We start from the raw sequence: 16,787 nt of genomic DNA, 5'->3' as shown, positions 1-16,787 counted from the left end.
ACACGAATGTGCTCTCTGTCTCTTTCCTAGTCAATGCGACAAAACAAAAGCATTCCAACATGTTCTAACTGATTTTGTTCTTGGACTCTTCTATGGAATCACTGAGTCTGAATGGGTTATGGATTTTGATTCTAATAACAATAGCAGTACCTGTGGAAAATGTTCTCCACCAACATTAGATCATGCCCACAGTGCATCCAGATAGTTTTCACAGCACACCAATTTTTCTCCATTTTTTTATGTTACTGTCTTATTCCAAAATAGATTAAATTCATAAAAAATTGTAAAATGAAATGAGAATTCAAATGTATAAAAAAAGGGAAAAAAAATTACATGTACATAAATATTCACAGACTTTGTGCAATACTTTGTTAAAGCACCTTTGGCACCAATTACAACCTCAAGTTGTTTTAAATATGATGCTATAAGTTATATCTATTTTTGGGCAGTTTCTCTTTTGCAGAAGCTCTCAAGCTCCGTCAGGTTGAATGGGGAGCATCGTTGCACAGCACAGTTTCGGAGATGTTTAATCGGGTTGAAGTCTGGGCTCTGGCTGGGCCACTCAAGGACATTCACAGAGTTGTCCCGTAGCCACTCCTTTCTTATATTGCGTGTGTGCTTAGGGTCGTTTGTCCTGTTGGAAGATGAACCGTCACTCTAGTCAGAGGTCCAAAGGGCTCTGGAGGGGGGGTTTTATGTCTCTGTAAATCTCAAGGATGATCAGTGAAAACGGGATGCACCTGAGCTCTATTTTGAGTGTCATGGCAAAGGCTGTGAATACTGATGTACATGTGATTTATTTCTGTTTTTTTGCAAATATTTAAAACTTTTTTTTTTCACAATGTCATTATGGGGTATTGTTTGTAGACTTTTGAGGAAAATAATGAATTGAATCTACTTTGGAATAAGGCTGTAACATAACAAAATGTGGGAAAAGTGAAGCGCTTTGAATACTTTCTGAATGCACTGTATAGTAAAAACTGTTTCTAAATGAATAGAAAAATACTAACAATGATATTAATTTCACAATTCTATAGTAAAACCATAAAATACACAGGCTTTTCACTGTGCACATGGTAATGTGTGCATAGTTTATGGTCCTAACTTTACAGCTAATAATATAAAATCTTCCTGTACTATCTTTAAGCCTGAAATAATCAAAGTTCTCAGTTTCTTTTTAGGCAATTGTTTCTGGATAATAAAAGCATCAAGTAAAATGTATTTATATGATAAATCACAAGACCCAAAAAAAAAAATCAAGATCTCAAATGCCCCATCCTGCACAGGCAATATCACTACACACAAACACACATACATGCACATACACATACTGTATACAAACTACAGCAGACTCATAACTGCAAACTATGCACGCTGAATTCATTGATTTCATTCAAAATGTTGCCTTTTTAATGTTGTTGATACATATGGATTATTTATGTATATTAGTGATTATTACATGGAGGTCGAGAGTCCTCAAGGCAGTCAAATCAGACCTAAGTAAAAACTGAACCCCAAGCATGTTGTACTTTCTTTCTGTTCACCACTGAATCTAATTCTGCTGCTATTTACGTACTGTATGTAACATTCCTCCTGTGTATACACTACTTTCCTGCTGAAGAAACATTTCCAATAAAGTACCTGTCCTATCTATCCATCTGCCTGTCTATCTGTCTACTTTTAGTTTCATTGTCTCGCTGAGCTCTCCTTTTACTTCTATTTTGGTCGTGACAGTTTGACAACTTTTGCATATTAAAAAGGTGAGGAAAATGTATATAGGTTCATAGGACGTAACAGCTGTCAGCTTGCAGATGTTTGACTTGCGTTTGATTCTCAGTGTACCTGAGTGAGTGATGTGCAGCTCGTTGCAATCAAGTTTTGCAGTCATATTGTTGCTCATCCAAAAAAAGCAAAATTTTTAATTGTCATTTCAAATATAATTTTTCAAGGTGAAAATAAAAGCAATATTCTATCAAATTTTGTTACTTTTCCATTGGTATTCATTAAGAATAGCAGAAAAGTTTTTTTAATTCTGTTTATTCGTAAAGGGTTAATATGTGATCCATTGACTGGTCTCTCATCCAGGGTGAATTCATGCCCCACCATGACCTTGAGCCGGATAAATAAGTTATTGAAGATGAATGGATGGAGCCTTCAGAAACTCTACAGAAAATAAAAAGAAACAGCAGTGACTCTGAGCTGGCTTTTGAATTCCGGAGCAAACAAACAACCTGAAACCCGTATTAATCCTTAAACAAGGGCACAGATCAATGAAGGGTTTTCTTTTACCACACATAACTATACATCACATTTACCATAATTATATATATATATATATATATATATATATATATATATATATATATATATATATATATATATATATATATATATATATATATACTAAACTTTTGCTATGTTTATACATTTGCTATGTTTATACATATATATATATATATATATATATATATATATATATATATATATATATATATATATATATATATATATATATATATATATTCAATGTATAAACATAGCAAAAGTTTAGTTTGGTGTCCTGATAATTTATGTACAGTGGAACTTTGTAATGAGAGTAACATCACTCCAAACAACACGCGAACGGCTCGCGCTCAACTGAGATGATGGTTCTTTCTCTCTTGCTGCATGAAACAATGGTAGCTCAGGTCAGCTTTCCATGTATTCGTCCTCATTCGGTGTATGTCCCTCGTACAGGTAGCATTCAAGCAAACTTACTGTTTAGTATAGTATTGTGACCACGTGTTCTCTTTAAATGAGATTTTCTTTTCGAGCAATAAAACTCCTTTTCCACCTTCTCCTCCTCCTCATCTTCCTAACACCAAGTAAAGTACAGGTTAGTTTGGTTTATTTTTACTTTATATTGTGTACTAATCATTGTTTCAGATAGGTTAGGGACAATAGGTTGTACATAAAATACCATTCAATATTTTTATATTAATATTTGTGGGTGCATGGAATGGATTATCTGTTTACATTATTTTCTATGGCAAAATTAGAAATAAAAATGTTACTTTCAAAAAATTAACATGAATATTTTGTCTTCGTGCTCTATGTTGAGTCTAGTTTCAATAATAAAGCATCCATATTTGTACATGTTCATGTTGATTAGAATATAAAAAACTTGAAAAGTATTCATTTAAGATACATTTAGAACAAATAAAAATGTGATTTTAAGTTGCGATTAACAATTTAACAATTAATTTTTTCCTGGTTGCTAGCTGTCGTATGAAAGGGGAGAGCTGGCTGGTGAGTGGCAAAAAAGCACGTATTTACCATATTTACCAAGAGCACTAGTTTCTGTGTAAGCATCTTAGAATCTACTGAGAATCTTGTAGTTTAAATTTCAGCCAACCTCTCTCTCTTCTTTTACTCTCATAATTTTAATTGAGATTTGAATTAGCCTCGTGATAATCAAATCATTTTAAAGCCTTTAATTTGTTTGTATTAAATCCTATATGTTCCAGACAGATATTCTATCAACACTATCATTTTGTAAAGCACATGGAACTGCTTTCTCTAAAAGTGCTCCTAAAAGAGTCATTAGTACTATAAAATTAATAATAATAGTAGAAATTGTAATTGGTGGTGTTGATTTCATGATGACATGTCTACTGTGTCAGGACATATGATTTGTTGCCAAATATTTATTAGTTTATTCTCTACATTATTGCTGCTTTAATATACAGTTTGCAGCAGTAAGTAAAGGCAAGAACCTTATTATTTTTTACCACTTTTATTCCAAATCTTTTATAATTAAATTTCTAAAAATAATATTAATAATAGTAAAAATAAATGTATAATAAATAAATAATTATAATTATAATTGTGTGGAGTGGTGGTAAATTTGTTATATAATAGTTAATTATAATTTGTATAATTTTAATTTAAATTAGGTTGATATAAATAAGGTTTATGGAGTTAAGTGTCGTTTATTAAGTATTTAAAAAGTGGAAAGGGTATGGTTTCAGTCTCCATGGCTCTCTTTCTCTGTTGTTGGGAGATGAAATTCCAGTGAGATTTTCTTGGACTGTGGTAATAGATGGCTTTAAAAATGAAATGAAAATATAAAAGCACCAAGAGAGAAGTGTAAAAGGGCAAAATACAAGTAGAATTGGGCTATGTCTCTTCTGGGACACAACGCATGAAAACAGGGTGCTGATGTATGTCAGCTAAATGGTAGTGCACTTTTAACAAAGAGAAAGTTGTACTAGAGATGCTAGAAGCAAGGACACATTTTACATTACACCCATTGCACCTATTCTATAATATATGATTATAAGTTTAATGCCTGTAAAAAAAAGTTAGGAAACATAGTCTTTTCTGATTTTGAGACACGGGCATGTTCCATTTGTTTATATGCAACAAATTAGGTAAAAGGCAAAAACATTTTTTTTACATCTTTAGCTCTAACACAAGAACTAATGTAAGACGGGGAACATGAGAAGAGATGTTACCAGAATGCCTCACACCCACAACCATAGTGGTGGAAACATAATAATTTTGGGTTGTTCTGGAGCACGAAAGGTTGAAGACTTATTCCTGGTGAAAGCAATACTAAACCAACATTGCTACCATTCAATAAATCCTATTTGCTCTGGGATGAACTGGATTACAAGGTCAAAATAAAAACCTTTGGCAATTTTTACAAAAGGCATAGTAAAGTATTTTGGCTGAATGTTTGGCAACAGTCAGGTTGCCAACCTGTTATTAATGCTAAGGGAAAATATTTCAATAAAAAAAAATAAAAATCTTAACATATTTATATATTTGTTTGGTAAAAGTAAATCTTAATACCATTAAATTACCAAATTTACAATTTACCAAATTACAAATTACCAAAACAAAAAGGAAGAACATGTGTCTCTCAAAAACCATTCAATTCTAGGTTTTTCCAAACTTCTGACAGGCAGTGTACATGGATGATTTAATTTTCTAGCTCAAGGTATGCTAAATGATAATAATTGTCACAGACCACTATAGTACAGATCATTTTCCACATTTTGACTACAGTCCAACTCTTTAAATATAAGTCTAATATTTTACAAATTATTAAATTAAATATATTGAAGAAAAGCAATGAGAAGCAATATTTCAATCTTACATCCTTTGCAGAAGTTCTAAAGCGTGTTGCTCAGACAGTTAGTACAGACCTTTTTGTACTAAAATGAAGTGACTCATAACCAAAAAAAAAACATTCTACTCAACAAGGAAACTTTGAAATTAGCTGAATCGCTCTCATTTCCATACTTTGCTACATGAGAAACCATGTTACCAGAGATGGCAAAAGTACACAAATCCTTCACTTAAGTAGAAGTGCAGATACTGACTGCACTTTTTTTTACTCAAGTTAAAGTAATGAAGTTTGGACTCTGAATTGTACTTAAGTAAATAGTAGCCTTTACTACTACCTGTTTTAGTTTCATTCTGGTAACTGGATCTCACATCATATTAATACAAAATAATTTCTAATTTTGTTACCTAATGTATGTATCCAGGCTGAACAACTATCATATAGAACACAAGCAGAGAAAAGATGATGATGATCAGGTGATCAGGAATGTCTCTGATGTCAGTCATAATTACATTGCTGGCTCCCTCTGTCATCCACGTTAACCCCATACTTCTTGTTGCCTTCTGCCTTGCTTGTTGTTAGCGTTCTAAGCTAGTCTACGCCTGTGGTGTATAATACCTGGGAAATGATACACCAGTGGTAGATTGAAAAAGCCACGGAATGACAAGAAATAGGCTGATGGGCTGAAAACAGCAGGCAGTTAGAAGAAAAAATATTGATCATCAAATAACAAATAGATTAAAGCTTAAATGATGAGCATGTTTTGAAAACATAGGAAGTAGAAAGTACAGATATTTGTGTAAAAAAAAAGTAAGTGAAAGTAAAAAATTCCAAAAAATAAATAGTGAATTAAAGTACTGATACCAGAAAAATCTACTGAAGTACAGTAACAAAGTATTTGTACTTCGTTACTTCCCATCGCTGCATGTGACAGATGTGGGTTTTTATGTAGCAAATTGTGAGACGATTGTAAATCTACAAGAAAGGCAGTTCTTGCCAAAGCAGATGATCTGGAGATGGAGAACTTCTGGAAATACCTCTTCAACACTCGATGTGTATGTGGTTGGGCTTAATGGCTTCAGGAAGGAGAGCTAGATATGAAGCTGGAAAAGCAAGCGAATCCAATGCTTTCAAGTAAACACACACGCAACACGATTCTACACTTATTTGCTGTTTGCAGTGAGAAGCATATTGCAGTGCACATTAGCAGTGTGAGCTCATTAAGTTTCAATGCGGTTTCTGTTGTGAGAATGGCTGGAGAGCGACACCTGCAACGACTGGAAACTCAGGTTTCATGAGCCGACACTAATGGGCCTCCATTAGAGCCAGCAGAGGCTCAACGCTGGCCTACACAACACCATGTGGGCACAAAGGAAGCCTAACGGAGCATGGCAGAGCCTCAAAGTGGACATGCTGGAGGACACGGGACTTAGGCTGCATGAGAAACCTGATGAGGCAATCAGAGAAAATTTCAGCCATGTGTAATTATGTCTCTGATTGTTTCCAGTCATGCAGGTCATTTTGAGCAAATCAAAGTAACTGAACTCAACTTAGAACCACACAGAAATTTCAGTAGCACTGCCTGCTGAAAATCTTTCACATTTAAATGATTTAAATAGTGTGTGAATACTTTAGAGAGACATGACATGATATGTTGGTTAACACATTTAGGGCAAAAATGTTTGACTGTAGATGGATGATAAGTGGTGTTGCAAACTCAATTCTCTGTTCGGGGATCTCTGATCCAGTTTGACATCATGAGCATATCCACTTTATGCCCATTATTTTGACATGAAACAACTAAGAGTGAGAAAAATGCTAATGTTTAAATGTTAAACCATGGAAGTTTGGGGGTGCTGAGATTTAAACACAACCTTACAATCAGACGGTTAAAGCCGTTAGCACTAAGCCACTAGGGGATGATTTTAGTTCCTGGACCATAGCTTATAGGACAGAAACAGGGCTGGGTTTGCTCACATGATTGTCGTTGATTAGTCAAATACAAGAACATATAACCAATACACTCAACCCTTCCAACAAATGCATGGTCAAATTAATAATATATTTTAGTATTATCTGAGCCAGCATGGCACGATCAGTAATAAGAAAGGTCACTACTACCGTAATTTCTGGACTATTAAGCGCACCCAAATATAAGCCGCATACACTGAATTTTACTAATATTTTTATTTTGAACATAAATACGCCGCACCTGTCTATAAGCCGCAGGTGTCTACACTGAAACTAATGAACTTTACACAGGCTTTACTGAAAGACAGTGTCTGTTACACGGCTTGTATCTAAACAGTAGCCTACCAAGAAAGTCATTGTTCACTGTCTTCCTCCTTCCTTTCACAACTATTTCTCTCGAGAGTTTATCTTTTGGCATCGTCGTGCGTTTAAAAATCACCATCGGTGAAGCTTTTCTCCTGATGCCGTGCAGCTCAGAACACAGGTGAAGTGCGTTTTTTCATGCCCGGTTGTTTTCAGCGTTACGAATGATTAGCATTTCCTGTAGACAGTCCGAGTGAGCGGCAGGTCAAACGTCAGAGGAACATCATCCATATTTATGATGTGGTGCGGCCCGATTCAGTTGGATTTGATATAAAGAGTTTCATTGGTTCACCTGAACCCGTTCGGCAATTTCATTGGTCAAATGTTATGGGGTTCAGTTTTTTGGCATGAAGCTTGTGAAACCGGGAAAAACCCCGGAAAAATCCATAAATTAGCCGCTTTATTGTTTAAGCCGCGGGGTTCAAAGAGTGGGAAAGAAGTACCAGCTTATAGTCCGGAAAATATGGTATATATTTATTTCATTATTATAATATATATTTTTGTAAATGTACTACATAACCAAACTATGTTCAAATTGACTATTATACCCACATGGTCATAGTTTTTTAATTGGTCCTGCCCTTTATTGGTATTATAACTTCTGCACTTTTCAAAAGGCTCTGCAGCTTTGGGAATTTCTATTCATTTAACCACAAGAGCATTAGTGAGGTCACACTTGGCGAGAAGGGCAGTGTTAGAATTGATCCAAAAGGCGTTCAGTGTAAACCACGTCTTTGCTTCCAACCTTGCTGCATCAGTTTGGGACAGAACCAGATATCTGAGTGATGGTCAGGTTTCCACATCCCTTTGGCCATATAATGTACAGTATATTACAAGGTTTTATAAAGACTTGCTTTGTCCTCTTTGAAAGCCTTTCAGGTTCTATGCAGTAGCAGACACAATTTTCTTTCTAAAAGCATTCAGAAAAGGACCACTAAAGGACAACCTTACATAAGAATGCAGCAGCTTGTCACATGTGTTAATAGCATAAACAGTAAGTCTTGCCTCATGTCTGTAATGTAAAGCATTACCTCTCCAGGCTGCAAGGTTATATTCTCAGCTTGGGTTACTGTCTATGTTAAGTTCTCATATGATCTGCCTATTTGGGGTTCCTCACAGTTCTCTGGTTTCCTCTCAGCTCTCAAAACTTGCCAGTGAGTGGACTGGATATGGTAAATTAACCTTAAGTTTAAATATTAGCATGGTGCCCTGAGCCAGGCTGGCATTCTATTTACAGTGTTTTCCCATCTCAGACACAGTGGTGGACAAAGTACACAAACCGTGTACTTGCATCAAAATTGAGATATTAGAAAATATTACCACAGTAAAAGTAAAAGTGCTTTCTTTAAATGTTCACTTTAGTAAAAGTACAAAAGTATTTGCCTTCAGATTGTATTTAAGTATCCAAAGTACTATGACTTATTATGGCTAGAATGCCCTATTATCATTTTTGCTTAATCAACTCAGTTTATGTGAAAAGACTCTAATGTTTCTCTTAGCACCGATCTATTAATAATATTAATGAGTCAAACACTGATTAATATCTATTAAAATGTTCATGAGCACAAAACCTTATTTTCAAAGTCTTCAATAAAAAATTGCACAAATAAGACCACTGGTTATGTGGCAAGTTAGAGTCAGGAGTTTCTTCCATCATTTATAACTCTCAAAATGTTCTGCTTGCTGTTGAACTGACGCTGAACTGTGTGCTTGTGCTAAGTAGATACCAGTAAGCGGCAATTTAAAGATCAAAACAGAGCGCACATGCTACCCTGATTGGTGGCTTACTGCATGTTTGACCAGTTAAATTTTTTATCCACTCATAAATAAAAAGGAATGACAGATTTCACAAAATGTACTTGAGTAAAAAGAAGAGATATTTGACTTTGTGAAGTAGTAAGTGAAGTAAAAGTCTCCAAAAATGTAAATACTTCAGTAAAGTACAGAGACGCAAAAAAGCTACTTATGTACTGTAACTTTACCACTGGTTAGGAGGGCAGTTTGTGGTATTAGTTCAATTAATTTTTTTAATAGCGCTTTTAACAATAGACATTTTCTTAATTTTTTACACAGTGGTAATAAAGAATGAATAAGTATGTTTCTTATAAATGTAAGTTTGTCTCAAATGAGCAAGCCAGAGGCGACTGTGGAAAGGAAAAATTCCCTGAGATGGCATGAGGAAGAAACCTTGAGAGGAACCCATCCTTATCTCTGTGGCAGTTCAGCAATTACCTTGAACCCTAATATGCTACCAATAAATTGCAGTGGCATTAACTTGAAGGTCATCAGGTAAAAACAAACAAGTACGTTTTCATCCTTTCTTCCCACATACAGTATACAGCATCCAGTGATCCATCCTATTTTTCTGCTGCTCTGAGTTAATGTCAAAGCATCACTGCACAAGTTTTCTAACCCTTTAATGTGCTTAGCTCAGTTCGTAAGACTGGAAACTTAAAGCGTTTATTTACGGAATATGGAAATTCTATTAATGCATGCAAAGAGGATTAATGCAACATGTGAGAATGAGAAAACAGAACAGAGAATATGAAGGACAAAGAGGAGCACAGAGTCAAACAGAAAAAGTGATAGAGGGAGTCCGGGGGGGGTCGGGGGTTATTTGACATTCATAAATCACAGCAACTTAGTTATTCAAATAAGAATTGAGAAAGAGAACCAGATATAGGAATATGAGGAGCATCATTGAAAATGTGACTGGGTGAGGATGTAAGCCATTGTCTGGCATTTACGGTCATTTTTATTAAAACTCATCATGCAAAGTGCAACTGGAAACGCCCACTGAATTCATGAAATGAGCTAAGAGAATGCAACACAACGACACATTTCCATACCATTACCATACACACACATAAATATAAAACTGATTATCAAGATCACACTCAGACACAATATTAACTTTCTCATAGGAACAGCATATGGGTCATACAATCATACATTAAAGAAAAATTCACTAACAGTAAATTGATTTGAAAATGATAATGGCAATTTGATAATGATTGATCATTATCTAATAATGATCTGTGTATTTTTTTTTCAGTTGAGAATTGCAAAATACTGTATGCTGAAAACATTTGTGTACGGATGCCGAATTTACCGTTATTATCTTTTAGCTATTGATGAGCCTAAGATGTAAATAATAATCTGAAAATTCACATTAATGGCTGAACCCTCAGTGGTTCAGCCTGGAAATTACATCAAGTCTGCTGCGATACCAATCCAAATATTTTGGCTGTATTGGATTTGCACATATTCACACCTCCGTTGTCATGTTCGTATTGACACATGGACACATTCGGCAGGGACACTTGCTCACAACGCGTACAAAACATCCACACGCATTACCTTATGTCTGCTTCTCAGGACATGACCTCCTCTAGCCTGTCAACATGAGATTCATGCTGCACCAGAAGGCTCCCCTGCTTTCATATGCCACCGCAGATTGTTCTGAGTCATCATTAAAAGCCCTGAAGGCCAAACGGCTTCCCCGCAGTGCCTCAGATCAGACCCAAACACATCAACAAGTCCCTTGCAAACCATGTCTGTGTTCATATCAACTAATAACTAGAACCTGCCGGGAGCAGACGGTCAGATATGAAGCTCGTGGGACAAAAAAAAAAAGGTCACATTCATGGTTCAAACGACTCAATTGTTTATACTTTACGTGTGTCAGAAAATCCAGACACAAGAGCAGCTTTTCCCCCCATAGGTTTCTTCATTATGAACAGCTAACTACCTCCAAGGACACTCTTAATGCAATTTTATTACTGTGGATATTACTTTGGCTGCAGTTGTAAATCGATTAGCAAATTCAAATAGTCAATTCTTTCTTCTTTTTTTTCTTAAACCTTACTATTGTGTGTGTGTGTGTGTGTGTGTGTGTGTGTGTGTGTGTGTGTGTGTGTGTGTGTGTGTGTGTGTGTGTGTAAAAGCAATAAAACACTTTTTGATTCTGATTTGTGAAACAATCAAGGAAACGCAGTAAAAAAATAGCGCAGGCAGGTGCGAACAAGAAGAATAACTGCAGAATATATGGGATCAGTCATCCATTCTTTCAGGGGAGCGAGAGAAAGAGAGAAGAAAAAAAAAAACAGCCCTACACACTTGACAGTTCTGCTAAACAACAAAAATGTTTTTTTTTTTCTTTCTATAAATACTGTATACAATGTACAAGAGAAGCTCTATTTTTTACCCAATACAACAGACAAGGACAGATGTATTTAAAAAGGTAAACAGTAAGGGTGTTTACACACTTGGCCTGAATACACAAGTCTGGGAGAATGGTCTTGTTTAGGGGAGAGACTTGAAATCACGTTTGCTTTTACGCTTAAGGTTACTTTCCAGACCAAGGGTAAATTGTGCATCTTCTCACGCCACTTCTAGGGTATGTGTACAATTTAGCACTGTGTCAAAAGCCATAATGCTGGAAGACCTGCAATGATCTGATCTCATATAGTATTTATTTTGTATAAAGAACAAAGAAAATTCCACCAAACATCCTAAAAGCTTTGGCAAACAGCCGTGAGTCAGAAACAAAAAATCACAAGCATGTTTACACAAAACTTACATTAATTGTAAGTGTAAGGGCAGTTTTTTAGGGCCGTCATAAACTACTAATTCTTCCTTTCAGAGATTCTTCAGAGGAAAGAAACTGTAGGTTATGTTACACATCTAAAAGTAAAGAGAGATGCGTAAATGAATTAAAAACTGCTTTCGGTTTAAAATTGCTTTTCAGAGTGTAACTGGTTCAGTAAAAAAAAAAAAAAATCATGTTTATGGTTATCTTTTATTAGTGGGTTTCAACCACAGGCAATGCGACATTGTCCATGTCAGTGTTAATCCATGGTGAGTTAAGGTTTGAGTTGAAAAATACTTGTTTTTAAATAAAGCAGTAAGACTAAGCGAAGTGTGAATCATTGTTTTAACTGCCAAATCCATTGAGATAAAACCTTTTTGGTAGGAAGTAGTCAAGGTAACAGGTAGTCGTGGCAACATTCAGAAATGGCAAGCAGCTGGAGTCAGTGGAGATTAAAAAAAGTGTCAGCAGTCAACAAATAGACTGAAAAGGTGATAAAAAAAACCCCTAAGCAAACCTGCTTTCTCCATCAGACCTTTTTGAGTGTTCTCCATTCAAGCCAACCTTTTTATCCAGCAAGGTGAAAGGACTAGACAGCTGGCTGATCTGTTGTTATTTTCAGAAATAAACACCCAAGTAAAAATGACAAGGAGCCCTTTTCATGTGGAGCCACAGCTAAAATTAGAGTCACTCAAGAAAACCTGTCAGCTTTTAGGCTCCTTCCAGCCAGACGAGTGCCATAAATATCTCCGCTTTTAAAGCGGAGGCAACACTGGCATAAGACGTCGTGCATGGCTAGCATTTGTGCACATTCTTCCAGACATGAAACATGTTTTGTCCTGCCAACTTTTGCTAATGCTTCTTCCTCATTCACTAACAGAAACTATGTCTCTCAATAGACATGCTGGGCAGGAGAAAGAAAGAAATGCAGAGAAAGGGAAGGAGAAATGATGAAAATGATGATGAAGATAAAGTAAATTCCAGTAGGAAGAGCGAGGCAGTATATCAGCTCCCCATTTTCAGAGTAGAGAACATCTCCAGCCAGCCACAGACAGAGCGAATGCTAACAGGTGCAATATAATGTGCGTTCATATAACAAAAACCATGGAACATTAAAACTGTTACATTCTTAAGCAAAGAAATCATGCCAGCATAATATTATGAATTCTTTATGAATTCTTTATTCTCTACTACCAGGCCATAACATTCCTTTTTTATTATATAGATTTACTAAAAGTATTTAATTTTAGGGGTGATCAACAGAAATAATGTATGGTCTTTAAATTCTACATATAATTAATATACACGATATTGCCAAAAGGTTAGTGACACCTGACCATCACACACATATGATTACATCTCATTACAGTTTTGTTTTCCTAATGCTGTGTAATAACTTGCACTGTTCTAGGAAGGTTTTCCACTAAACTAAGATTTATTCAGCAACAAGGGCATTAATGTGGTTGAGCATAAGTACTGGGGCAGTGGGGTTAGTGTTAGATCATCATTTACAGTATGTATAGACTTACTGGAAGATGTTTGGCCAGTGTAATGCTAGAACGTATAAGAGCATCATTCACAATTGTGTCCTTACACTTGTTTAGGGAAGATCTACATACGGGTGTGATGGTCAGGTGTCCACATTCTTTTGCCCAAAGAGTGTGCATTATTCACAATTGTATATTGGTTCGCTGATAGGCATTATCGAGTTGTAGCGTTTTCTACCTTGCTGACTCTGTAAGGAATTTCCTTACTCTGTAATTTTGTGAAAAGCTAATGAATGACTGTGATCGTTTTATATTTTAATGATGTTAATCAAAGCACTAAAACAGGGGAGGAACTATAGCATCTTTCTATTGTATAAGTAACCTGATATAACATCCGAAAAATAAAACTCAGCATGACAAATGTATTGCTAGCAGCACAACTGTAACCATGCAGCAAATGCTTGCTGGGCTAAGGCAGAAAAAAATGTCCACAGGCAACCATAGGTGAGTGTACAAAATATTAGCTATACTTGACAGTTAGTCACTATCTGTCCTTTACAATGAAGGATTCCGATGCCATGAAAACAAAAATATAGTTATAACTGTACAGAGTCACTTTTTTAGCAACTGGATTGTTATGTTCTATATAACAAAAATTAGCGAACTATCTATGGATAGAGAGCTAGTTTACATCATTCGGTCTCAAAGATACGCTGCACCATTTTCAGCGCAGTGCGCTGTGACTACAATAGAGCAACCATGAGGTTTTGGGTTTTCACCTGGCTCTGAAAAACACAAGACAGGCTCAATGATGAGCACAAGGTGTTTTTTATATGCAAAATGTTTCTGTAACACGGAAGAAACGAAGCAGATAATTATCGAGTTGGTAATCCTTGTTCAACAAACCTAATAGGGACATACTGAGCAGTTTTTCAGAACATCATTGGTATCATTAATATGTAAGCATACTACTAATGCACATTATGCAACGTCGCGGCATGAATCAGCATGATAAAGGACATACAGCACAGTCAGAATGTTCTTCTTGCAGATAGTACGGAATAGCAGTTTTCTACCAGAGACAGCAAAATCCCACAACCCTTACATACATCAGTTTTAGGTATTTTTAGCTTCACTAAATTTTCAAAGTTAATTTTTTTGTTACTTATACAGTACATTGTAAATATGTTTATTAAATGAGCTGGTAAATTTTGTCCCACAGTGACACAGGGCCATCACACTCAAATGTTATCCAAAGTTGAAAGTACACAATTTTGTAGAATGTCTTTGAATTTGAATTACAGTTTCCCATTACTACAATATGGTGTGTTAATCTTAACCCTGTTCCATCATGATGATGCCACTGTGTACAAAGTGAGGTCAATTAAGAAAGAACTTTAGTGTCCTGCACCTAACCTCAAACCACTGAACACCTTCAGGTAGAACTTTGGGTAGAACTACTACACACCAGGCCTTAGTGCATGACCTAATTATGCTTCTGTAGCTAAATAGGCAAAATCCCCAAACTCCAAATTCAAGTAAGCATTTTACCCTGAAGAGTGGAGGTTATTAAAGTACTAAAGACAAAACAACTTTAAAATGGGATGTACAAAAAAATACATTTGATGCCTTATGTAACCACAAACTACTGACATTAATGTATACAAATAGTCTATAGTACAATATTTGGGCAAAAAGAATAAAACTTGTTATTAAACTTATTCTAAAAATAATTCTATAATGCATTTATCAACAAGTTTTAAAACTTAAGCGAACTGATTTAAATAGGTTTTGCATGTGATAAAGTGACGCAGTGCGTGCCACAGCATGCTTTACATCATCAATAATGAATAGCAATGCAAACTATTTTCATTAATAAAAACTGTTGAAGCTCTACAATCAAAAGTGGGTTTTTCAGTTTTACATTTGCATAGCAGTATTTAGGAACAGATCAGACACATGGCTAAGAGTGCAGACTTATATAAGCCTATCCTCACCCACCCAAACAGTTGGATACTGCACTTACCTTAAGAGCACAGAAGATGCACGAGTCCTCCATGCACTTGTGTGTGGTTAGTTGCCGGAAGCTTCTGCGGAAGATATCAAGGTGCCAAAGTACCTGAAAGCGAGAAGACGGTTGTTAAAAGTAAGGCCATCAAATCTAGCCTTGTGTATAATATTCACTATGTAGATTCCCAAAAAGAAGATTAAAAAGGCAACAAGCCAAAAAAAAAACATCCCATGATTCTCGACAAGAAAACACAGCGTGTCTAGAAGCGTCACCGCGAGCACACAACCACTTTACTTCGCATCTCGACAACACACCCACACACACTCACCCCCCCCCACAAATCAGCACATCATAGCTTCTCTGGCCCCATCCTGCACCTACTCCCTCTGGCCAAGATTACTGCAGTGCTCCAATCCCCCTCAAACAACGTGAGAAAGCCCTGGCAGCCGATATCCACTGATCATGTGCCAGGTGCACACTCCACTTAATCCTCCCAACAGAGCAGGAATTCAGCACCTTTTAACAGCCGCTCCGCTACGGGAGCAACTTCCCAGCAGAGGACAGAGCAGAGGAGGGAAAGGGAAAAGGTTAAACAAGGGAACTGCAGATCTGCAGAGAGAAAGAGGCATAGAGAGAGAGAGAGAGAGAGAGAGAGAGAGAGAGAGAGAGAGAGAGAGAGAGAGAGAGAGAGAGAGAGAGAGAGGGGTAGTGAGCACTTGAAGAGAGGAAGTGCGAGTGAGAGAGAGCTGTGATCGCAGAGAAGCCAGAAAGCGAGTAAAAGAGAAAGGGGGGGGGGGGTTGTTGCAGTGTGCAGAGATATAACTATAAAGTGCTGATACTGAAAACAGCATGTAAGCAAAATAGATCACATCTCTATGATTGTTACACTGAGCAGGTATGTGTGTGAGTGTTTCTGTGTGTTTCTGTGTGTTCTGTGAATGTTTGCATGTACATGCCAGTGTGGGTGAGTCTAGTCACCATGCATGAGTCTTCATTAATGTCTTTAGCACTTTTTCTAGACTAATTCACACCCGTTCAAAAATGTGCTCAAGAAGCCCAAAGAGTGATTAAAACACATCTCAAGATACACCTTTGCCATCAATCAGGATCTGAAGCAGAAGCAACCAAGAATCTACAATGTGTGTTTGTTTTTCTTTTATTCCCCCTTGCCCAATGGTAACAAATAACCTAGGTTAAAACTCTACTGCAATTAATCCCACCTCATTTAGCTAATCTCATAATTAATCTACT

The 16,787-nt window shown here is 36.3% G+C and overlaps 2 protein-coding genes across 7 annotated transcripts in view; one reads left to right on the top strand and one right to left on the bottom strand.

Moving 5' to 3' along the window:
- LOC310734505 (intelectin-like) overlaps positions 1 to 16,787 on the top strand; it is a 147,877-nt gene that overhangs the window by 27,315 nt on the left and 103,775 nt on the right. The gene's annotated exons all lie outside the window — the stretch shown is intronic.
- usp54b (ubiquitin specific peptidase 54b) overlaps positions 1 to 16,787 on the bottom strand; it is a 121,995-nt gene that overhangs the window by 37,601 nt on the left and 67,607 nt on the right. For all 5 annotated transcript variants that reach the window (XM_083556446.1, XM_083556445.1, XM_083556444.1 and 2 more), the window contains one exon: positions 15,552 to 15,644. In XM_083556446.1, the coding sequence (XP_083412572.1) occupies positions 15,552 to 15,644 (93 nt within the window). The remainder of the gene's footprint in view (positions 1 to 15,551; positions 15,645 to 16,787) is intronic.

This window comes from Silurus aristotelis, assembly GCF_946808225.1.
Source record: "Silurus aristotelis genome assembly, chromosome: 12".
Taxonomy (NCBI): domain Eukaryota; kingdom Metazoa; phylum Chordata; class Actinopteri; order Siluriformes; family Siluridae; genus Silurus; species Silurus aristotelis.
The sequence above is the reverse complement of the archived record's forward strand: the minus strand, read 5'-3'. Positions and strand labels throughout refer to the sequence as shown.